Consider the following 25,473-nt stretch of genomic DNA (forward strand, 5'->3'; position numbering starts at 1 on the left):
ATTTTTGATATTTTGATCGTTTTTTTTTTAATTTTATAACTTTTGATATTGTATATACTCAATTTTCGAATGTTCCATTTGTTACAAAAAAAAAAATTTAGTAATTTTAAATTCATGAAAATTTGAAAATTAGAAATTATTTGTTAATAAAAGTAAAGGTAATAGGAGATGGAGGGATAAATTGAAGAATATGGTATAAATCAATAATAAACCAATTGTGTGTATATGTGTGAATGAAGAGAAGAATATTAATAATAATAATAATAATAATAATAATTACAAATAATAAATTAAATCAGATGAGTCCACTGACCATTTCTTTTCGTACTTTTGCGTTGACTAAGGAGAGAAAAAATTGAAAACAGAAAGAGAAAGAAAATAATGTAGAATGCATCTCTTTCAAGAAAAGAGACGCATTCTAATCAACCAAATGAAAAGAGACGCATTCTAATAAACCAAAAGATCCACCTCTTTTATCCAAATACTTTTGAAAACATCCATTTTGACCACTTTTTTTTTTAAAACACCAAGCTTTTTCGAATCACCCTTCATCTCCATCTCTTCTTCCCCTATCTTCACCTCTTTCTAAAGATCATGTTGTCAATTGGATGAATGACCAATAAAAGAACAGCTCCATCACGAGCCTGACACTAGGAGCTTCGCCCTATACTTCACCTTCCGTTTGCAACCACCACCGTGAAAGAAGAAAAATGGGGGAGGAGGGAGGAGGAAGAATAGAGTTTTAAAGGGTTTTCTCTATTTAAAAACATCACTAATAGGCATGAAACCGAATTGTACATGAGCGAGAGATAAAAAACATGAAAACTTGAACTAAGGCTACCAAACCCATTATAAATGGGGCCAATGTTTCTGACATTGAACATTGAAGTTGAAAGAGCCCATTTTAAATGGCCCAAATCAGCCATATCAAATTCGTTATTTATACCTTGAAAATGCAAAAATTGCATCCTAGTCCTTCCAGTCCAAAAATGAAATCAAATACATAGGAAAATAAGAACAAAAAGAAAAAGAAAAACAACTTCTTACCAAAATATCTGAAATAAATAGGTTTACATAATTACATTTCCTAAAGGATCCACCAAGAAAGGGTGCGACTTCCAAGCATGCAATAATATGGTCCTCTTATGAGGCAGCAAGCAACACTATATGGTTATGTTTCATCCTACTAACTACTATTGGATACATGGCTGATTTAATCATTTGTTCGTGTCCCCTGATAATCACTAAATACGAACTCAAAACTTACTTTTTCTGTATAAAAACAATCAAAAGCTGCTTCATGACCTCATTGAATACTTTAGCAAACAACATGATAAATCAAATATATTGCTAATGCAACATTCTTTTATTTTCAAATTACCTGAGATAACAGAAAACAGAAGTGGGCCTTGAAACACTGTTAAAGCAATGGAAAAATGGTTGATTCTTCAACTTTTTGACGCATGTTGTTGTAATTTCACTCTCAATTTCGTCATTAACGTCGATTTCTATTCTTGATATGCTCAGAACTTACTAAATAATCAAATAAAATCAAAAAAATCTTAGAACGATTCGAAATTAAGTAGATCAAGTAGTACATTTTTTTAACAACAATATAATAGGAGGTTATGTTTGTTTGATTTAATCAATTTTCGTCTTCAGAATGGTTGAGTTAATGATATTAAAGTTGCAGACTTTCTAGGTGCCGCCATCATTGCCACCCACCCTTCATACATTCACTTAGAGGTGTTTGTTCTCTTACAGTACTTTAGCCCCACCTGTCTTTGTTCTTCACCTCTGTTTTCCTATGGCACTCTACTTTCTTATTTAAGAGCAACACACCAAATTCTCATTAATTCAAACCATGAAATTAAAGTATTAATCATTCTCTTATTTTACCTTTGAAGGGCACTTTTGAACCCAAAGAAATAAGAAAGATAATTAGGGAAAAAAAGTGAAATTAAGAGATGAGATATAAAAGAGCTCAATGAAGATCAAATATAGTTTATTTTGTAGAAGCCACACACAAGAATTGGAGTCCCCCAAATATCATCAAATGGCTTTATGAGAATAAATATCAATTTGAAAAGAATTTAAGAAGTTGGCATTCCCACGGCCCACAGTGGTCCAATAAAAAAAGCTCTACCTTTTCTCCTTCCTCTAGATACACGACACGTAGCTGGGGCTTTCGATATCTCAAGATCTAACCGTTCGATACAATTTCAAAATGCATCTGCCTCGTCAGATCGGATACCCTATTCCTTAAGCCTTTCTCTTTATAAGAAGAACCCACCCCCATAACAAACAGAGAACAGAATAAAAATCTAAACTTGTGGGGAACCCATAATTTATTTGTTTGATATTTTTTGATATCGTGAGTGAAAGAATGAGTGGGTTTGAGAAGCAAGTGAAGGAAAGGGCTAAGGAATTGAAGAGTTTGTTCAAGAAAGGAGTGAAGGTTGTGGGGGAAACTTGCAAGAAAGGATGGCATAAAGTGAAGCAATTGAAAGGCTGATGATGATTCATTTTTATTATTCCTTATAGATTCATTCTTCTGTAAAATTCTTCTGGATTTAGTTTTGTTTTGAATTGAATCATTTATTATTTAATTTGGTTGCCTTAGTTTTTCTGGGTTTGTTGATTTTGAATGTTGTTTATTGTTTTTGGATCTGAGTTTTTATTGATGCTGAAAATTTGAATTGTGTTCTTGTAATCCCTTGATATGGATATGTCTGGCGATTAAATTCAATTTCTTTTTCTCGTTCATAAGATTGCGAATTTAGGTGTTCTAAGAAAAAAAAGAGTAAAACTTATTTAGGATTTGTTTCCTTCTCGTTTGAACCTCTTTAATTCTCAGATGATGCTATGGGTACTTCTCGATTTGTTTTTATCATCTTTCTTTGTTTCTTCCCATACATAACTTAGTGTTTCTGATTTAGTGAATTTTTCTTTTTGGTGTGTTTATGAAGTTCTTTTAAAAAATTAAAGGAAAAAAAATCTCAAACTCCAAACCGAACTATTCTTTCTTTTTTTAAAAAAATTGACTCTCAAACTAACTTGTTTTTGGTTGAATCAATATAGGAAAATTGTTATGAAATTATTTACAAAATTAAAAAAAATAATCTAAACATGGGTTTATATTTAGCCACAACTTTTAATAATAATAATAAATATCTATAGAAATTGTCAAAAAAAAACCATAGAAAAAATCTCTAAATCAAAACTAATCAAAGGCTTTTTTGAAATTTCCACATTTTTATTATGGAAACTTATTGTTTAATAATAACCAAAATAATTGATATGTTATGGTTTCTTTTTAATTATACAAAGACAATTTGATGGTAATTGTTGGATTAAACTCTCCTTTTGGAATTAAACCATTTAAATCAATCATTTTGAGTAAATATTTTTTATTAAAACTCTTCAACATAATTTATTTTATTTAATAAATTTTTTCTATTAGAAAAACTAAACAATAATAACTTCTTGCATAGAACCTAATCCCTTAGTCAATGAAATATCAATAATAATAATTTATTGATGTTTCTAAAAACTTAAAAAAACAAAAAACAAAAAGTTCAAAAAAAGTAATAATTAAAAACCTTTTTTCTTTATAAACAAGTTAAAATGTTTATTGATTATATTATATATTTACCTTAGGATATTTTGTTACATAATTTTTTTCCACTCTTTGGTGATTATTTAGTATGAGAATAATATTCATTCACACTTCGTCTCCATAATTAATCTTAGAAATGAGTAAGCATTGGGGTAAGAATTATAGTCTCATTCTAAAAATGGAGATTTATTAGTCTCACCCTTACGAGCTGACCATTGTGTATCCTCAAGGGTTTAGGGTTTATGTTTATAGCCATTTTTGTTCGGAGTTCCGACTGAGTTGCTAAACGAAAGCTCTTTTCATTCTCAATTTGATTTTATATATATATCATTCATCAATTCTCATGGTCTTTTATCTTTGAATCAAGAAGATGATAAGGAAGCTCCGAAGCTGGAACAACAACCTCATTTCCAATCTCCTTATTCAAACTTCTAAAACCCTTTCCCTCCCCTTCTCTTCCACTCCGCCCCAATTAGCCATTCTCCGCCAAAAAATCGTAAACATTCGAGCCCCTAAAATCTCAGTTGTTCCGGTACTGGAAAAGTGGGTTGGCGACGGCAGAGCTATTGGAAAACCGGAACTTCAATATCTTGTTCACCTCATGAAGGACTCTCGCCGTTTCAATCACGCTTTAGAAGTTCGCTTTTCCTTCTCTCACTTCCTCTAATTTCTTTAACTGAATTCTTAGTGTGTTGTATTGCAATACAGCTTTCTATGTTGAAGGAATTGGCTCTTTTCTAGCTTTGAAATGCGTTTTGGTGATCTAGCTGAGATGGTTTTGTAGTATTTGGTTATCTTTTCTTGCTCTAATTTTGGAAATGGGGTTTGTATAGTGAAGTTCCTGATGGTTTGTTTGAGAAATTGTTAGCAAAACTGTTTATAGGATTTGGGATTGGATGAATTCTAAAGATATTGTTGTAAAACGGATACTTGATTTTGAATGTGCAATATGATTACAGCTGCTGAAAGATAAGGACACTGAAAGTGAAGTTCGTTTAATTACCATTTTGTTTTCTAAAATTAAGCTTATAAACACTTGTTACATCTCTAGAATTTTGTTTTATGCTCTACTTTTTAAGGATTGATTTCAAAATCCAAGCATGTTTTGAAACTAACGGTAAGAAAGTTTTTTATTTTACAATTTCTTAACCATGATTTTCATCTTTTAAAAGCATATTTTTTTATTTCAAAAATAGTTTTGTTTTTGAATTTGACTAAGAAGCCATATGTTTACTTGGAAAAGATGAAAATCATGGTTAAGAACTTGTGACAAAGTCAACACAATTTTTAAAAAGCACAAACTAAAACAAAAAACAATATGGTTACTAAACAGGGCCTAAGTCATCTTCAAACAAAATGTAAATGGTTTTTGAGTGGATCCTTAAGACAGATCTCTTTAACAGTTTTCAAGCAGGTTCTGAATTTCTTCGTTTCTTGATTTTGTCCAGATATCTCAGTGGATGACTGATCGAAGATACTTGAGTTTATCGCCGAGCGATGCAGCAGTCAGGCTGGATTTAATCCATAGTGTTCATGGTCTGGAACACGCAGAGAATTACTTCAACAGCATATCTATTCGGTTAAAAACTTCTAATGTTTATGGTGCTCTTCTCGGTTGTTATGTGCGAGAGAAATCACTTGAGAAAGCTGAAGCCATCATGCAAGAAATGAGAAAGATGGGCATTGCTACTACGTCCTTTGCTTACAATGTGCTAATTAACCTCTACGCTCAGATTGGGCAGCATGATAAGATTGATCTACTGATTGAAGAAATGAAAACGAAGGGAATACCTCAAGACATTTACTCAATTAGAAATCTTTGTGCAGCTTATGTTGCTAAGGCAGATATTTCTGGTATGGAAAAGATTCTCAAAAGGATCGAGGAGGATTCTGAACTCAAAGCTGATTGGACAATTTATTCAATTGCTGCTAATGGGTATCTTACAGCTGGGTTGGAAACAGAGGCTCTTTCCATGCTAAAGAAAACGGAGGAGAAAGTTCGGCCTAATACAAATAAATTCGCATTTAAGTTTCTTCTGTCCCTTTATGAACGAACAGGTCATAAGAACGAAGTTTACAGGGTTTGGAATACCTTCAAACCATTAACTAAAGAAACATGTGTTCCATATGCTTTAATGATCACATCTCTAGCCAAGCTTGATGATATTGAAGGGGCTGAAAGAATATTCCAGGAGTGGGAATCAAAGTGTACTGTATACGACTTTCGGGTGTTGAATCGACTTCTGGTTGCTTATTGCAGGAAAGGTCTTTTGGATAAGGCGGAATCAGTTGTTAACCAAGCAGTGGTTGAAAGAACTCCATTCCGCAGCACGTGGAGCATATTAGCCACGGGATATGCAGAATACGGACACATGAGCAAAGCCGTTGAGATGTTGAAGAAAGCTATTTTAGTCGGAAGGCAAAATTGGAAACCAAAGCAGGGTGACATTTTGGAAGCTTGTCTGGATTACTTGGAAAAACAAGGAGATGCAGAAACAATGGATGAAATAGTACGATTATGCAAAAGCTCAGGTACAGTAATGAAGGAGATGTACTACAGATTGCTGAGAACTTCCATAGCAGGGGGTAAACCAGTTATTAGCATTCTTGAACAGATGAAGATGGATGGTTTTGCAGCAGATGAAGAGGTAGACAAAATCCTGGGATCTAAGACTAACTTGTAGTTAGTAAAAAAATATTTAGTTTTTCTTAAATTTTTTGTTCTATGAAATATAGAATGGCATTTTTTACATACATCCTTTAAGCCTCATCTCAAGTCTCAGTAATATAAAATTGTTGACAGAGGCAATGTAATTTAAAAGTAATCTTCACCTTCTTAATTTAGAGAAATAACATTCGTATTTAACTATACATCTAAAAAAGAGTTTAATGATTTAATATTACCATTGGTTCGTCTAAGCGCTTATGGCCTGAGAAGGCTGTGGAGCCATCATTGTAACAATTCCATTATCACTTTTTTTTTTTCTTCTTTTTTCTTTTTTAAATTTTCATCTGTATTTCTAAATTAATTTCATACATTCGACATCAATATTTCCATAATATTGTTAAAGGAGAGTTATTAATAATATTTATCAAAATATCATTAATATAAATATAAATATTTTGAATATTCACTTACTCATTTAAATCATACTTTCTTTTTAATAAAAAATAATTGTTAATTTTAGAAATATTATTAATATTGAAAATTTGTGAAGCATTCTACATTTTCCTAGCGAGAAATGTGTTAGAAATATCATACGTGAATGATCTACAATGGATTGATGGATTTGATAGAGGGGGGCTATCAAGACGGTCTCTACTGGTGGAGTCAAATTCAATCGATGTTATTCAGACTTTAAACCTTTTAAACGTTAATCTTTCTGAAACAAAGAATGGGGTAGATGCCACATTGAACTTGTTAAGTATTTTGGCAAGATATCTTTTAGTTATTGTGATCGTTTATATAATTTCAACACACGTTCTCTCACACACTATGAACATATTTTAGTTATTAAGGTCCTTCTCCTTTGTCCAATTAGAAGAAGCTAGTGATATATGTTAAAATGTATTTACTTTAAATGAGTGTAAATGACAATAACTTCTTGTTATTGTGACAGTGTTGCACGAAACCTAATCATTTGTCCAATTAGAAGAAGCTAGTGATATATGTTAAAACATCTTTACTTGTAAACGACAATAACTTCTTGTTGTTGTGACGGTGTTGCACGAAACCTAATCGCTCTCCATGGTTGATGATGATTTTTTTTTGTTATCATAAGGTTTTAATGAAGTTGATTTTAAGAAAAGAGAAGTGTTAGAAAAACGATGCATCTTCCTTTATTACTAAAGAGTGGTTTTATTTTGTTATCGATATAATTTCGTAGGTCATTTCTATTCGTATTTCCTAATCTTTTTTTAAAGAGAGAAAAGGAAAATCGCCCTTTCACATTTGGACTCTCCTCTTCTCCCGCCGGAACTTCCCTTCGACTCCTCAGTGTTGAATCCGACCATGGTGAAGCTCCATTGCTCTCAGTCATGGCTTTTCTGCTCCAATTTCAAGTTACTTCGGGCTCTATTCTACTCAACAAAATCCCTACCTTCTCCAAGTACCGAGGATACCCTCTTCCGAAGGGTTTATCGGGCAGGTGATCCTCGAACCTCGATTGTTCGCGTGTTGGACCAATGGGTCGAAGAAGGCCGACAAGTCAACCAATCTGATCTCCAAAAGCTCATCAAGCAGCTCAGGACGTTTGGTCGCTTCAACCATGCTCTGCAGGTACCCTTGTTTCGCAATCGCATTCTTTCTTACTACTTGTTGCCTTGTACTATACTTGAAAATTCTCTCATTCTGGTCTGGTCCTTTCATATGATACTGAATGTTTAGTTCGTTGAAGAGGAAATTGGGTGGCGTCTAAAAATTCATTTGTTGGTGTCAAATTTAGCTTAGCTTGTATCTATTAAACCATATACCTTGGAGCTTAAAGGTTCGAATCCTCTCGCCTCACATGTTATTGAACAAAAAAAGTGTTTATTGGTGTGAAATTCCCGTTTTTTAAATCATCGACTGCTTCAACTGATGACTTATGGTAAATATAATAATATCAATACTCTAACTCTCCTCTTCACTTCTAAGCTTGAAAATTTGTAGAAAACCTACGCAATAAAAATCAGTATTTGAACATGAGTTTGAACATGAAACCTCCTGTACTGATAACATTGATTAATCTAAAAGCTTGAACTGATGGGCTATTAACTAGTGATATTGACACTTCAACAAACAACTTGTATCTCTTTTGTCCCAACAATTGGAGTTCCTTCTCATTTTAAAAACAATGGTATGCATCTTTATTGAGGAAGGAGACTGTTCTTTGTAACCCATCAGAACAGTAGAACGTTTATGTTCTGTCAGCTTTTAGTACTGACCATTTGGTAAGTTTAAATTTCCCCACCTAAGTTTAAATTAAGGGCAACGTTATATTTTCAGTCACTATATTAATGATCTTGCCTAGTAAGGTGGACTAGTTGTGGCAGTCCTCTTTCCCTTTTTGCTTGTCTTCTTCTCTCAAACTGAAGCGTTGAACTTAGATCATCTATGAATGGTAAACCATAAATATGTCTTCATTATCCACAATTTGGAATTATTAATTACTGTAATAGTGTAATGCAACAGTTATGCGAATGGGAACGTAATGAAAGGAACAAATGCCCGTCACCTGGGCACATTGCTATTCAGTTGCACTTAATTTCAAAAGCTCGTGGTTTGGAACAAGCTGAGGAGTATTTTAGCAGCATTGGGGAATCTTCAAGAGATCATAAGGTTTATGGAGCACTTCTACACTGTTATGTAGAGAATAAAAATTTGAAAAAGGCAGAGGCAATCATGCAGAAAATGAGGGAAGTAGGATTTATGAAAACACCACTTTCTTATAATGCTATGTTAAACCTTTATGCTCAGCTCGGTAAACATGAGAAACTTGATGAATTAGTGAAAGAAATGGAAGAAATGGGAATTGGTCATAATAGATTTACATATAATGTTCGTATGAATGCTTATGCAGCTGCTTCCGATATAACAAACATGGAAAAGCTTTTATCAAAAATGGAGGCAGATCCACTAGTTGCTACGGATTGGCATATTTATTTCACTGTAGGAAATGGATATTTCAAAGCTGGTCTTTCTGAAAATAGTATATCGATGCTGAAGAAAGCAGAACAACTCATTGGTGACAAGCAAAAATGGCTTGCATACGAATGTCTCATGACACTATATGCTGCTATTGGAAATAAGGATGAGGTGTATCGGGTTTGGAACTTGTACACGAATCTGCAAAAGAGATTCAATTCAGGATACCTTTGTATAATAAGTTCATTAATGAAACTGGATGATATCGACGGTGCTGAAAGAATCTTGAAGGAATGGGAATCAGGGGATACATCTTTTGATTTCAAAATACCAAACATGATGATAAATAGTTATTGTACGAAGGGATTTGTGGATAAGGCAGAAGCATATATAAGCAGGCTTATAGAGAATGGCAAGGAACCACGAGCATATGCTTGGGATCGACTGGCAAGTGGATATCATTCTAATGGTTTGACGAATAAAGCAGCAGAAACTCTGAAGAAAGCAATCTCAGTTAGTCCACCTCGTTGGAAGCCTAATTATGATATCTTGGCTGCATGTCTTGAATATTTGAAAACAAATGGAAATGTGGAGTTGGCAGAGGAAATCATAGGGCTCCTTTGCAAACGTGATATTTTTCCCTTAAACATTTGCAAGAGATTAGAAGATTATATCCACAGTGAAAACCAAAATTCAATCAAGTGCCTTGATCTACTTGGCCTGAAAGATCAGAATGAGTAACCCAATCAAGTTTTAGATTGAAACAAGCTCGACTTTACTATCTAAAGCATGAAGAAACTTCTGATTGTAACTGAAGTTTTTTTTTTCTCTTTCTACCATTCTCCTTTGTTATAGTGTAGTGTAGCATTAACTTTTTTCAATGTTCTTGAAATACCCATGTATTTGGATTTTGTGATTGGGAAAACCTTTCTTCTTCTAGTAATCAGTGTACTGAGGATTTGCATCTACAATTTTTTTTTCCTTGGAACATCTTTTTTTTCTTTTTACCTTGGATCCCTATGTCATGTGCAGTATGGGAAATCAAAATTTGAGAAGACTATATTTTTCGTTTTGACTAGCAGAAGGATAGGAAGAAGATATCTTCATTCAGGCTCTTATGCTGCTTAAGTCTCTTTACTAGCACAGAGGGAAAGCAACTCTTTTGTGTAAGATTTGAAAGGCATGATGAGCTTTAACAGATTTTGACTGGGTAACTTGGTTAAGTTATCAATTTTAATTGACTTGACTAAAATCAATATTAAACTCACCTATTTTCACACCTATATATGATCATATTAATTCATTATCTTATACCAAAATGTTGATGTGATACATGTCGTTCATATAAGGAAAAAAGTGTTGGAGTATGTTGGAAGGACTTTTCACGTGTTATAAAACATTTTTTCAAACAAGAATCTCCAGAGTCTAGTATGTGATTTTGGAGCACGTTCCATTTGACATGTCAATTCCCACAGAAACGCTGCCAACCCGTGGATGGTTGACCGATTTATATGGGTCCTGTTAAGATTTTAAGATAGGGTTGATTTGAGACATGATTTTCAAATTAGAATATTACAAGGTTCTTTTTTCTAACAAATGAAATCAACAAGGATGAGGTGTTAAAGACATTGATTTGAGTATTATAGTTGGTTCTTAAAATTTCACAAGTCACTTTTGTCTAAAAAAAGTAAATTGATCTTGAACGAGAACTTCTAAGAATATGAGTTCTACTAGGCAAGATTATCTCCAAAGTGAAAACCAAACCTCAATCAAGAGCCTTCATCAACTCGATGTGGAAGGTTAGAACGAGAGACTGTCATGTGTCACATCGAAACAAGTCTGATTTTGTTGAGAAGGTAAATGTGTCAAGCCTCTACCGGTGGAGTCAAGCTCAACAAATATTATTTAGGTCCTAAACCTTTCACGCGTTGATCTTTTAAAATAAAGAATGTGGTAAATGTCACATTGAACTTGTCAAACATTTTGGTGAGGTATCTTTTAGTTATTGTGATCGTTAATTTAATTTCGTTGCACATTCTCCAGCCGACTATGAACTTTTTTATTTATTTAGGTCCATCTCATTTACCCAATAAGAGAAAGGTAGTAGTACATGTTAAGACGTAATTTATCTTAAATGAGTGTAAACGACAACTTTTTTTTGCTATGACAACATTACACGAAACCTAACTGCTCTCCTAACGATGATTTTTTTTTTTTTTTTTTGTTATTATAATGTTTTAATGAAGTTGATTTTTAAAAAAGAGAAGTGTTAGAAAAAGGATGCATCTTCTTTTATTACTAAAGAGTGGTTTTATTTTGTTATTGATATAACTTCGTAGGTCATTTCTATTCATATTTCCTAATCTTTTTTTAAATAGAGAAAAGGAAAATCGACCTTTCACATTTGGACTCTCCTCTTTCTTCCGCCGGAACTTCCCTTCGACTCCTCAGTGTTGAATCTGACCATGGTGAAGCTCCATTGCTCTCAGTCATGGCTTTTTTGCTCCAATTTCAAGTTACTTCGGGCTCTATTCTACTCAACAAAATCCCTACCTTCTCCAAGTACCGAGGATACCCTCTTCCGAAGGGTTTATCGGGCAGGTGATCCTCGAACCTCGATTGTTCGCGTGTTGGACCAATGGGTCGAAGAAGGCCGACAAGTCAAACAGTCCGATCTCCAAACGCTTATCAAGCAGCTCAGGAAGTTTGGTCGCTTCAACCAAGCTCTGCAGGTACCCTTGTTCCGAAATCGCATTCCTTCTTACCACTTGTTGCCTTGTACTATACTTGAAAATTTTCTCATTCTGGTCTGGCCCTTTCATATGATAATGAATGTTTAGTTCGTTGAAGAGGAAATTGGGTGGCGTCTAAAAATTCATTTGTTGGTATCAACTTTAGCTTACCTTGTATCTATTAAAGCATATACCTTTGGAGCTTAAAGGTTCCAATCCTCTCGCCTCACATGTTATTGAACAAAAAAAAAAACTGCCTATTGGTGTGAAATTTCCGACTGACCCAAAAGCTTAAACTAATGAGTTATGGTAAATATAATTATTATCAATACTCTAACTCTCCTCTTCACTTGTAAGTTTGAAAATTTGAAGAATACACAACAAAAATCAATATTTTAACATGAGTTTGAACATGAAACCTCATGTACTGATAACATTCATTAATCTAATAAGCTTGGACTGATGGGTTATTTGCTAGTGATATTGACACTTCAACAAACAACTTGTATCTCTTTTATCCCAACAATAGGAGCTCCTTTTCATTTTAAAAAAAATGGTATGCATCTTTATTGAGGAAGGAGACTGTTCTTTGTAACCCATCAGAACAGTAGAACGTTTATGTTCTGTCAGCTTTTAGTACAGACCATTTGGTAAGTTTAAACTTCCCCAGCTTGGGCTTTCTTTACCCACAATTAAGGGCAACGTTGTATTTTCAGTCACTATATTAATGATCTTACCTAGTAAGGTGGACTAGTTGTGGCAGTCCTCTTTCCCTTTTTCTTTGTCTTCTCTCAAACTGAAGCGTTGAACTTAGATCATCTATGAATGGTAAACCATAAATATGTCTTCGTTATCCACAATTTGGCATTATTGATTACTGTAATAGTGTAATGCAACAGTTGTGCGAATGGGTACGTAATGAAAGGAACCAATGCCTGTCGACTGGGGACATTGCTGTTGAGTTGCACTTAATTTCAAAAGCTCGTGGTTTGGAACAAGCTGAGAAGTATTTTAGCAGCATTGGGGAATCTTCAAGAGATCATAAGGTTTATGGAGCACTTCTACACTGTTATGTAGAGAATAAAAATTTGAAAAAGGCAGAGGCAATCATGCAGAAAATGAGGGAAGTAGGATTTATGAAAACACCACTTTCTTATAATGCCATGTTAAACCTTTATGCTCATCTCGGTAAACATGAGAAACTTGCTGAATTATTGAAAGAAATGGAAGAAATGGGAATTGGTCCGGATAGATTTACATATAATATTCGTATGAATGCTTATGCAGCTGCTTCCGATATAACAAACATGGAAAAGCTTTTGTCAAAAATGGAGGCAGATCCACTAGTTGCTACGGATTGGCATACTTATTTTGTCGTAGGAAATGGATATTTCAAAGCTGGTCTTTCTGAAAATAGTATATTGATGCTGAAGAAAGCAGAACAATTCATTGGTGACAAGCAAAAATGGCTTGCATACCAATATCTCATGACACTATATGCTGCTATTGGAAATAAGGATGAGGTGTATCGGGTTTGGAACTTGTACACGAATCTGCAAAAGAGATTCAATTCCGGATATCTTTGTATAATAAGTTCATTAATGAAACTGGACGATATCGATGGTGCTGAAAGAATCTTGAAGGAATGGGAATCAGGGGATACATCTTTTGATTTCAGAATCCCAAACATGATGATAAATAGTTATTGTACGAAGGGATTTGTGGATAAGGCCGAAGCATATATAAACAGGCTTATAGAGACTGGCAAGGAACCAGAAGCAAATACTTGGGATCTACTGGCAAGTGGATATCATTCTAATGGTTTGACGAATAAAGTAGCAGAAACTCTGAAGAAAGCAATCTCAGTTAGTCCACCTCATTGGAAGCCTAAGTATCATATCTTGGCCGCATGTCTTGAATATTTGAAAACAAATGAAAATGTGGACTTGGCAGAGGAAATCATAGGGCTCCTTTGCAAACGTGATATTTTTCCCTTAAACATTTGCAAGAGATTAGAAGATTATATCCGCAGTGAAAACCAAAACTCAATCAAGTGCCTTGATCTACTTGGCCTGAAAGGTCAGAATGAGGAACCCGATCAAGTGTTAGATTGAAACAAGCTCGACTTTGCTGAGCTAAAGCATGAAGAAACTTCTGATTGTAACTCAATTTTTTTTTCTCTTTCTACCATTCTCCTTTGTTATAGTGTAGTGTAGCATTAACTGTTTTCAATGTTCTTGAAATACCCATGTATTTGGATTTTATGATTGGGAAAACCTATCTTCTTCTAGTAATCAGTGTACTGGGGATTTGCATCTACAATTTTTTTTTCCTTGGAACATCTTTTTTTTTCTTTTTACCTTGGAGCCCTATGTCATGTGGAGTACGGGAAATCAAAATTTGAGAAGACTATATTTTTCATTTTGACTAGCAGAAGGATGGGAAGAAGATATCTTCATTCAGGCTCTAATGCTGCTTAAGTCTCTTTACTAGCACAGAGGGAAAGCAACTCTTTTGTGTAAGATTTGAAAGGCATGATGAGCTTTAACAGATTTTGACTGGGTAGTTGGTTAAGTTATCGATTTTAATTTTGACTTGACTAAAACCAATATTAAACTCACCTATTTTCACACCTATATATGATCATATTAATTCATTATCTTATACCAAAATGTTGATGTGATGCATGTCGTTCATATTTGGAAAGAAGTGTTGGAGTATGTTTGGAAGGACTTTTCATGTGTTCCAAAACATTTTTTCAAACAAGAGTCTCTAGAGTCTAGCCGGTGATTTTGGAGCGCGATCCATCTGACATTTCAAATACCACAGAAACAGAGGTTTGTCAATTGTGAACTGTTGGCTGCCAACTCATGGATGGTCGACCTGTAGTGTTATTTTTTAAAACATTTATATGGGTTCTCTTAACATTTTATGATGGGTTCTCTTAACATTTTAAGATATGGTTGATTTGAAACATGATTTACAAATGAGAATATTATAAGGTTCTTTTTTCTAACAAAAGAAATCAATAAGAAGGGGGTGTTGGAGTCGTTGAGTTGGTTCTTAAAATTTGACAAGAGTCACTTTTGTCTCAAAAATTAAATTGAACTCGAATGAAAACTTCGAAGAATATGGGTACTACTAGGCAAGATTATCTCCAAAGTGAAACCCAAACCTCAATCAAGAGCCTTGATCAACTTAGTGTGGAAGGTTAAAACGAGAGACTCTGTATGTCAGATCAAAACAAGTGTGACTTTTTTGAGCTCAAGTATGATAAGGTTTATGATACTAAGTGAATTTTTTTTCCTATCCACCATTCTTCCTTGTTATAAAAAGTTCTTGAAATACCCATATCACTATGGGTCAAGCCTTGGTGTCACCATTTCTTTTGACTAGCAGAAGAATAGGAGGGAAATATTTTCATCTAAGTTCAAATGTTACTCTCATCTCTTTACTAGCAGTTGAAAAGAAAAACCTCTCTTTTGTGTAAGATTAGTGAATAGCATGATGAGCTTTTTGGCATATTTTGACTGTGTAATCGGTTAAGTTATTCAATTTTTGTTTTGACTGACCAAAACCAAAATTAACAAACTCACCTATTTCCACACCTATATAAGATCATTCAAATTTACAACCTTATACCAAGATTGTTGAAGTGGAGCAATGCAGAAATGGATGTCATTTTCAGATTTAAATACTGAATTGTTTGCTTGTCGAAGTATTTATTTGTCTATTCTATTAATACATCTATCCATATGAGCTAGAGAAGTCTTGGAGGGTTAGAGCATGTTTGTAATGACTTTTGAGGTGGGGTGGCTGAAAACAGTTTTTTAAAAAAGAAACACTTGAAACATTGTTCCAAACATACCCTTAAACATGTTATTGACAGCAATCACTAGATTCTAGCCTATGGTTTTGGAACATGATTGATTTGAAATATGATTCTCCCTCCCTAAGTGACAAAACTTCCTCAGTTTATTTCTAAACTGTAGGCTGCCAAAAGACATTGATGGTCAACCTCAAGACTTGGCCTATGGTGTTATTTTTTTTTTTTTTCCCTTTTATTTACTTTGATTCTCTTTTGACATTTCAAGATACCACCGATTTGAGACATGATTTACAAACTAAAATATTGTTAATGGAGGTTTTAGTTATTAATTTCTCTCTCTCTCTCTCACTCTCTTTTTTCTTTTTTTTTTGGAGTGAACCAAAACTTCACTTTGCTTTGTAAATATAGTTTGGTTGAATATCCATATATATTTATGGGTCTTGTATGAACTTGGTTCCTAAAATTTTATAATGGTCGCTTTTGTCTCTAAATAGGAGTGTGACACTAATTAGAATAAATTTTTTAATTGCCATGTTGTTTCAAGTCACAATTTTGAAGGATTTTTGTTTGGAAATGTTTGTGAAATGACAAATATAATATATTTTTGAGAGAATAGGCCTATTTTTATACGATAGGTGAGATTCAATGATACTTTTCGTAAAGTTAAGTCTAAGTTGTTTAGACCTATTTTATAATTCTTTTAGACAAAAGATTATCTTTTGAAATCTCGTGAACTAAACCAAACACCAAATCTATACAAACTCGAGGAAACAAAATAACTTATTTTTTAAATTAAATACTTGCGTATTCCAAACACATCTTTAGTTCGGAACAAGTCAATTGCTCAAATTTTGATAAGTTTATTAATTACACGACTTAATTGTTCTCTCCTAGTGTAAATTTTAATATCTTTAGTTGTTACTATCTCAGTTATAGTCTCAATTAAAGTATTTTTTTTGTAGTGTCTTTTATTCATAGTTTGTAATTCCATCTTTTATCAATAAAAGGAATGAATTCTATATATCTAAAGATTAGAGAAAGATAAAAAACATGGAAACCAAATAAAGAGTCAAGAATGTAATAGAAGGCCACATAAGGAGGTTATAACAAAATTCTTATTTACACCAACTACAGAAACAAGGGCCAGCAAGGGGCGACCAATCGCCACCAACACTAAAATTTATACAATGGGTCGGAAAGTAAAGTGAAAATCTATGGCTCAGAACAAAATAAGACATATAATTAAACAACAGAAAAGAAAAATGCATATTCTGTTGAGTGATTCATCTGTCTGCAAAATATGCCTTCTAATCCTTGGGCTACTGCTCCACACAAGAGGATACGAATTCGGATACGCATATAGATTCGTTATCGCACCCGACATTCTCGCATAAACCACTTCTCCAAACACTCCTGTCATTTCAGCATAGTAAACATTTGATTGATCAGCAGAATCTGAATTTCCTTCCCTGAATTGAGGACCAACTGTGTGAGAGGTTGGGTGAGAAGTTGGCCTTGGTGACTCGAAGCAAGCAGGACCCTGAGGCCTACGAGGGACCACGATTCCAAGCTGTGGATTCTTGCTTTCGAATGGATCTTGAGTTTCACCTTTGCCATAAAGTGGGACTAGAGTAGCATCAGAAACTTCTGCCTTACAAACAGGACATTGCGGGAGTCGTCGAGCTTTTTTCTCTAAAGAGCTGTCCTGATAATGAATCCATTTATAAATGCAAGGCCAACAAAAGAGATGGCCACAAAGTGTAACAACAGGATCTTTCACTGTCTCTAAGCATATATTACAATCAAATAGCCCAGAGGCATCACAATGAGTTTCAGCCATGGCATCCAAAACAGATTTCCAATTTTCAAGAGAAGATTTATTCTCTCCAAATGAATTAATCTGGATGCTGGCCTCCTCAAAGTACTGTTCCATTTCCATATTCTTTGTTGTAACACAACCCTTGTGAGATACCTGAACTGCCAAAACATAAACAAATTTACATCAATATTGGATCAAAACCCCATAAAACTAGAAAGATCAAACAACCACTAGATGTTTGAAGCAACAGAGAATGTAAAATGGAACAGAATAGCAAAGACTAGTAAATATATGTTTACATGAAGAAGATGAACTTGTGTTTTGGTTCCCCCTTTTCTAGAAAAATCAATGCCTTGAATTACAAGGAATGATGAGAACAAAGAGATAAGAGCAAGAGTTATATGGCTTTTAGAATATTATAAAGACAAACCCATGGTTAATGCTTCTACCTACAGACTGGTTAAGCCAAAAGGGCCAATCAGATATTTAAATGTTATTTGCAAGTTGACCTTCTAGAAAGGTTTTATGATCAAAACTACCCATCATATCCAGATCCAACATAAATAAATGTTGAGCTATTCCAAAGTTTAATTAGTAGAAATTAATTAAACAAACATCGCAGTGTCAGCTCAAGCTATTCTTGAGTATGGGCATATGAGTCACCTGATAAAGACATAAGATTTAGAACTATTTCCCAACTGCGGAATTAACTCTCCCTATAAGTATAAAAAATTCCCTATTTTGACAAATATTTATATCTTTCTTCAAAGTTGTAATATTACTCAAACTTTTCAAAACGATTCAACAAAATACTCTGAATCTTGCACTTAGATCTTCAATAATATTTAAAATATGGTAGTAACAATAGTTTACAATATGTGATTTGAAGTTATTTTTTTTATAATACTAATCCTAATCGATTATCAAGAGATCTCTGTCAAAATCCAAATTTCCAACTATCTATTTGATAAATTTTTTGTTTTTGTTTTTGTTATTAAAAGTTAAGCCTATAAGCTTCATCTCCAACTTTCTTCCTTTGCTACCTACATTTTACCCTTTGAAAAACCAAGCCGATGTGTTTAAAAACATAAAAAAGTAGTTTCAAAAAATAATTTTTTAAAAAATTATGCTAAGAATTCAACCGTCATTTTTTTACAAATAGACGTGTAAAAAAAATAGACGACCCTAAAATATTTCAAACAATTTAAAACAGATGAAAAGTCCATCACAAAGAAATGAAGTAAATAAACAAATAGAACACAACACATCAAAAGAGTACAAAGATCCAAACATCCAATCAGCACTTAACACCTAAAACTATGAGTTAACCAATCTTTTCCCAATTAGAAACAGTATAAATTCATAACAAAAAAAGAAAAAAAAGGCCAACTTCATTAGCAAATGAACAAATGGTCCAATTTAAAAGGGGTGGAAAGGGGGAAAACCCTTATCGACGAAGAAGTTGAGAACCATGAATTATTATTCAAACACAACAAAGTTCCAAAATTCCAAATCCTCAAAGTTGAGAACGTACCAAAATTAAAGAGGAGGAAATTGAGAAGAAGGGTTGGAAAATTTAGGGAAATGAAAGTTGGTGCAGAAAAATGAGAGAGCTCCAATGGAAAAATGGTCACAAAAATAAAAGAGAAAGAGAAATTAAGGATCGAGGAAGAAGAAATTGAGAGAAGAAATGTTGAAGGAGAGATTTTAAAGGCGCGCTAATTCTAATTCTCAACACCATTATTACTCTTCTCTTCTTCTTTTCATTTTTTTACGAAACATTAAATTAATTATTTCTATATAAAGAAAAATGTGTTATTGCTACGTGTCCTTATCACATCTTTTCCCCCCAATATTAAACAATCTTTTTAACTTATTTTAATTTTGAATTTTCATATTATAAACATTTAAATATCTTTAATTCAATATCAATAATAATTATTGTCTTTGCATTTATTGAATGAAGACATTTTTTTCAACTTCAAGACCTTACCCCCAATATTTTAATGCCTATTTTCAAAAGGGGCAGATACATCCAATATTATTTTTTTCTTTCCGTAAATATTAATTTAAAACTTTTCTCCCTTACAACTATTTAAATTAATACACTCATCAAATTCTCTTTTAAATTTTTCAATTTTACACTCTCACTTGATGAAAACAAATCGATGTTTTTAAATTCTTTTAATAGAGGTTACAAAAATTAATTGAGTTATTTTTATTATTTTCAAAGCCCTATCAAATAATTAACAAAAAAAAAGGAAATTAAGTGAACACTTGAAATCACGAGACATGAAATTTAATATAAAATTGTATACTTTTCAATCATGAGATTTAATTAGATACTAAACCTAAAGGAGAAAGAATAATAAAGTAAAATATTTTAAAGTCTAGAAACTTAGAAGGGTCGTAATACTCCAAAATTTTAAAACTAAAAAAAAGTATTCTACCACATATTTTATGAAGGAAAACAAAGTTATATAAGTGTTATTATTTTATTGAATATTTTGTTACGCAAATTAAGAAGATAAGAAAATAATATAGTTAAAAAAAACAATATTAGAGAAAATTATAGCATAGTGGTTAGGTTTGGATTATATAATTTAATTAGCCTTTCTAAAATTAAATTGAAAGCTATTCAAAATCCATAAAGTCATCACACTAATTGGTCATAGTTAGGATTTGACTCTAAGAAAAAGCTAAAGGACTTGAAGAAATTATGAGTAAATTATTAACTTTTACATTTTATAAAAAAAAAATGTTGGGTTCTAGAAGACATTGCTGATTTTTTAAAAAAGAGTTAATTCATTTAATTTATTAAATGTTGATCCCTTCTAGAATATTTATTCTTATATAATCCTTGAGAAGTTTTGAAATTATTTTAATAGTGAATTAAAAAATATTAATTATTATCTTATTAGAAAGAAATATGAAAAAGGCAGAATTAAATAGAAGAAATTATGAGATTAAATAAACATATATTAATTGAGCATGTATTTGAGTAATTTCCACTTCTAATAATTTTGAAGTGTAAGATTGTATCACAAGCTATATAATTAAATGTTGCCAAATATTAAAACTTTCATGAAGATTATGAGAAAAGTAACAATTAATTTTGCAAAAAGAGCATGTGCAATGTTTGTATTATCCTTTTTTTTTTCTTTGGAAAGAAGGAAAATCAATACAATGGATTAGGATTAATTGTACTCTAATTTTCATAAAGTGGTCCATAGGTAGTAAGACACAGTCAATGTATTTGGACTAAATGTCACTTAATCATATGCTAATTTAATACATATTGTCTTAAATTGTAAGTTTCAAATTAATAATTTAGTTTTCTTTGTTAGTATAACGAGCTAAAAAGATTTGAACATCTACCTACAACCTAATGAATATAGGTTAATTATTGTTGAGTTATACTCATATTAATTAATATTTCTAGTTTAAGGTTTATTTGATATTTGAAAGAAGAAAAATAAAGTAAAATTAAAAATATTATATACATCTAGTTTTAATCATTATACTTTTACTAATTTTAATCTCTATTTTTTTCAAAATTATTAACATTTTTACGATAGAATATGAAATCTTTTTCAAAAGTAATGTAAAATTTGAAACATATAAAAAATAGATTGCTTGCAAAACTATTTTTAAAAATATGTGAATTGAGGTGGTACACGACTTCCACATAGTGGATCCCACATCTTCTATTTTTTTTCTTATTTTTATATATTTTTTTTATTTTCTCATACATGGGTCTTACACATTTCACCTTTTCTCATTATTTATATATACATACCCACATATAATATAATATATATATTAAACATTTAAATTCTAAAAATATCTTTCTTTCTTTATTAAATTAATTTATTATTTTTATATATATTTAAATATCTCAATCTTCACATTTTCTTATTAAATTCATTTAATTATTATTTAATCAAAATTATATTTTTTTCAATTTTTAATATTTTTTAAAAAAAATTCAAATATTAACTAAATATGTTATTAAAAAATATATTAAACAAGTGAAAATAGTAATAACAATAATTAAAAAAGTTGAAGTTACTCGAAATAATAATACATCAATGCACATTACTAACTGAATACAAAAAAATTAATGTTCTATTAATTCATATTTTCTAATTTAATTTAATTATTTCTTAACCAAAATTATATATCTTTTTCTGATTTTCTGTTTAAAAAACACATATATTAACAAATTATGTTATTAAAAAATATATTAAACAAAACAAAATAATAATAATAATCGAAGTTTTTAATTTGTAGTCGAACCAATTCTTGTTTTTATCTTTTGCCGTAAACATGAATTTTTTTTATTCAATTATCAATGTGCATTGGTGACTACAAGTGTTATTATTAAAAAATGAAATGTATGGGACCTACATATATAAATAATGAGAAATTTGAAAAAATGTGGAACCCAATGTAGTATATATATAAAAAAGAAAAAAAATAGAAAATGTGGGTACACTTCATAGAAATTTACCTATTTTTATAAATAGTTTTGCAACCAACCTATTTTTAGATATGTTTCGAATTTTACATTATTTTTTAAAAAAAATCCTAGAATTTGTAATGCATTTCCTTGGTTATTATTATTAATATTATTTATTTGTAATGCATTTCCTTGGTTATTATTATTAATATTATAAAAAATAACAATTTTGAAATTGTGGATTTAAGATTTATTGTGGGGAAATTGTCGACTAAAGTTCACCCACTTCTAAAATTATTTGGACTAAAATTAGAGATATAACAAAGTTAAAGGACAAAAATTATATTTTAAGCTATTGAAGAGAAATACGTGGAATAACACAAAGCATCCAATAAAATTATGTGTTTCTACCAAATTTTGCATTTCTAGTTAGCTTCTTATTTTTTTATTAATTGACACCAATTTTTCCTTTAAATTTATTAATTACTTTTTCTTCATGGATTTTCCATTTTTAACCTTGACCATTAATTTAATTGATAATATATAAGGGAACATATTTTGATTTTATTTTTAATTTCTTGTGCCAATATTATTGTACATTATTAATAGTCCTATTATGGGGGAAAAAAGACCCAAATAATTAGGACCTTGTCATATTAATTGATTAAATGTGATTCTATAATTTGATTGGTTAAAATTAATTATATATCTACGTAAATATGAGAATTGAAAATTTAAATGTGTTATTATTTTTGTATTGTTAATAGAGGTTTTTGTCAATGGTAGATACTGATGGACTTTTATCAATGATAAACATTTATTCGTTTCTTCACTTATATACTTCGATAAACTTTCATCAACATCTATCACTGTTGTCATTGATAGTTAGTGATAAAAAAAAAAACTATCATTGTCTATTATAAGTATATAGTGATAGACAATTATCGGTGTCTATCAATGATAGATAATAATAATGTTTTATCAATATTAACCATTCGCTATGGTCTATAATTATCATTCTAATTATTAGTATTTTGGTGGTTTTCTTGCTAGTTTCAAAATACTATTTGTCAAAGAAAGAAACACTATTTATATTTAAATTTAAGATTTTAGTTTAATAAAATTAACATCTCAATCATTAAACCAAAGCATAGACAGTAAAAGAAGATAAATATTCTTTTTCCAAATAGTTTTCAATAAACTAAAGATTAAGCTTAGGATATCAACTCCTAATTTTCCACGGGAAATTACATTTTATTTATCTAAGAATTAGAAATTTAGTATTTACTTTGATGATATTGAAAGCATAAACATATTTTAAGTCAATTGGTAATTTGGTAAGAAGCAATAAATAAAGCAGTAAGCAATTTTGTGGAAATGTCCTCTCAATGCTACATTAAGACAATTGATTTTATATCTTAGTATAAAATAATTAAACCATATATTATACAATATCCTTCCTCTACACTACACGTCGTCCTGTGGCATGTGGTGGCCGGTGGATACACCATAACCTCTTGTTTATATAATTGATATCAATTTTAAACTCAATACTTTTATTTCCATACATTTTGATTTTGATTTTTTAATCTTGAAACCCAACTTTTAAGTTTGTATTTCAAAAAATTAGTTAATGACATGTTAGCTAACAATTTGAGGAATATAACAGAAAATTATATTATACCAAATTGTGCTATTCAACCATTTATATTTTCCCTTCAAATCATACAATATTTAAGTTCATTCTAAATTACTTCAACAAATTGCATTTTAATTAGTCTCTTGTGGTTTAAAAAATTAAATTCAAACTATTACTGTGTCAAATTATTGTTTCATTATTAAAAGAATACAAATAATTAAACCCACCAAAAATTAAATGACGATGTAATCACACATCACAAATACATTTATATGAATAATATATAGTTTCAAGAGTCATAAGATGTTTCACTATTTTTATATCAATATTTCACAAATCCCTTGATTTTATATATGTTTTCAAGTTAATTAATGATAGTGATAATAATAACAATAACAAAAAGAAATTAGAAAAAAACAACTACAATTTGGCAAATACAATTTAGTTTTTAAATTTGTAATTTTACAATTTAGAAAATGTAGGTGACGTGAACTGTATTATCATAATTTTTTTTTCTATTTTTGCAAATTCCCCTTATTAAGGAAATAGTTTGATTTTTTTTCTTTCAACCTAATAGGTGGAGTTTAAGAAATCAAACTTCTAAATTTAAAATCATTAAAACAAAACTTACAAATCTAGGCTCACGTTAGACTGTTTTTACTATTTGTGCTCTTAAATACTTTATGGTTTGAATCATCATGAGTTGGCGTAGTCGTAAAAAGGTCATGAATTCGATCTATAGTAGTCATGTTTTAATGGTATCTTGTCGAACGCTTTGATTAGTGTTTGTCAATTGATGTTGTATGTAAAAAAGTATACACATAAGATTAACCATGCATGCATATCACTAATAAGAATCTACTAACACTATCATCTATCACTTATTGATTTTTGCTATATTTGTAGTTTATCAAAAACTTGGTCAAACATAAGAATTGCTCTACAACCTTATGTGTATACTTTTTTTTATTTTTATATAGATACAAAATCAATAATTAATATAATTAAAGAAATGAAAAGATCAATATATATATAAAAGTAGAGAGATGGGACATTTGCAATTTGAGTGGGAGAGATGGTCGTTCATGAACCAATAATAGTAAGCACTTTTTCAAATAATAACTAATGTTAGTAAGTTGACTAACTAAACAATTTGTGCATGTTGACTAGCTATTTAGCAATATGAAATAAGAAAAATGTCAACTTTTAAATTGTATATATCAAAAAGGAAAAGATAATTAAATTAAACTTGTACTATATATATATATATATATGTATATATTAAACTTTACATAAATAACATATATGAGTGGTAGACCTCAAAATATTATGTGTGAAACAGGTAGAAAATTAGGTATAAATGGGGGTTGGTGAAGGGGGAGTTGACTATAAAAAAAGACTTGAATTTTTTTTTGAAAATGTATATTAATATTAATAATGATAAAATTGAAGATTAAGTTAAATTATCACCAATTTGTTGCTTGTTAGAGGGGGTTTTTAAGATTAGATAATGCATGTGATGAGATGGGGTAGAGGGAGGATAAGATTTTATAAAATGGAATCTAGTCACTATGAATTTGACAATCTCAAAGTTTATTAGAGAGTTATGATCTTATCTCACCAAAACACAAAGATTATGTCAAGATAATGAAAAGGAATAAAGAGGGGGAAATCATATTTAAAAGGGACGAAAACAAAGACTTGAATTGAGAGAGGATATGTGTTATGTATTGTGTATATAGGCATT

General features: G+C 31.1%; 3 protein-coding genes across 4 annotated transcripts; 2 read left to right on the forward strand and 1 right to left on the reverse strand.

Annotated features, from left to right (window-relative positions):
- The first annotated feature begins 3,688 nt into the window (after positions 1-3,688).
- On the forward strand, positions 3,689-10,235 carry LOC101205789 (pentatricopeptide repeat-containing protein At5g12100, mitochondrial). Its single transcript, XM_031888797.1, has 5 exons — positions 3,689-4,256; positions 5,068-6,302; positions 6,385-6,429; positions 7,541-7,898; positions 8,793-10,235. The coding sequence occupies exons 1-5, from the start codon at positions 3,990-3,992 to the stop codon at positions 9,984-9,986; spliced, it is 3,099 nt and encodes a 1,032-aa protein (XP_031744657.1). The 5' UTR covers positions 3,689-3,989; the 3' UTR covers positions 9,987-10,235.
- A 1,615-nt stretch (positions 10,236-11,850) lies between these two features.
- LOC116405218 (pentatricopeptide repeat-containing protein At2g20710, mitochondrial-like) lies at positions 11,851-14,336 on the forward strand. Its single transcript, XM_031889153.1, has 2 exons — positions 11,851-11,977; positions 12,864-14,336. Exon 2 carries the CDS (start codon positions 12,868-12,870, stop codon positions 14,089-14,091), a length of 1,224 nt encoding a protein of 407 aa, XP_031745013.1. The 5' UTR covers positions 11,851-11,977; positions 12,864-12,867; the 3' UTR covers positions 14,092-14,336.
- A 2,525-nt stretch (positions 14,337-16,861) lies between these two features.
- On the reverse strand, positions 16,862-19,380 carry LOC101206023 (E3 ubiquitin-protein ligase RMA1H1). Of its 2 annotated transcripts, none has more exons than XM_011660443.2 (2): positions 19,160-19,380; positions 16,862-17,783 (listed from the first exon to the last, which is right to left on the reverse strand). In XM_011660443.2, exon 2 carries the CDS (start codon positions 17,743-17,745, stop codon positions 17,026-17,028), a length of 720 nt encoding a protein of 239 aa, XP_011658745.1. In that variant the 5' UTR covers positions 17,746-17,783; positions 19,160-19,380; the 3' UTR covers positions 16,862-17,025. The 2 variants fall into 2 exon arrangements, with proteins under 2 accessions (XP_011658745.1, XP_031745015.1); XM_031889155.1 differs by lacking the exon at positions 19,160-19,380 and adding an exon at positions 17,925-19,129.
- Between the last annotated feature and the right edge of the window lie 6,093 nt (positions 19,381-25,473).

Source organism: Cucumis sativus, chromosome 7 (genome assembly GCF_000004075.3).
Source record: "Cucumis sativus cultivar 9930 chromosome 7, Cucumber_9930_V3, whole genome shotgun sequence".
In the NCBI taxonomy this organism is placed as follows: Eukaryota; Viridiplantae; Streptophyta; class Magnoliopsida; order Cucurbitales; family Cucurbitaceae; genus Cucumis; species Cucumis sativus.

Bases quoted from the DNA above. Each gene is read 5' to 3' on its own strand.
- LOC116405218 (XM_031889153.1), top strand. From the start codon at position 12,868: ATGCAACAGTTGTGCGAATGGGTACGTAATGAAAGGAACCAATGCCTG.
- LOC101206023 (XM_011660443.2), bottom strand. From the start codon at position 17,745: ATGGAAATGGAACAGTACTTTGAGGAGGCCAGCATCCAGATTAATTCA.
- LOC101205789 (XM_031888797.1), top strand. From the start codon at position 3,990: ATGATAAGGAAGCTCCGAAGCTGGAACAACAACCTCATTTCCAATCTC. The intron at 6,303-6,384 runs GTTAGTAAAAAA...ACATCCTTTAAG, and splicing joins GGATCTAAGACTAACTTGTA to CCTCATCTCAAGTCTCAGTA. The intron at 7,899-8,792 runs GTACCCTTGTTT...GTAATGCAACAG, and splicing joins GCTTCAACCATGCTCTGCAG to TTATGCGAATGGGAACGTAA.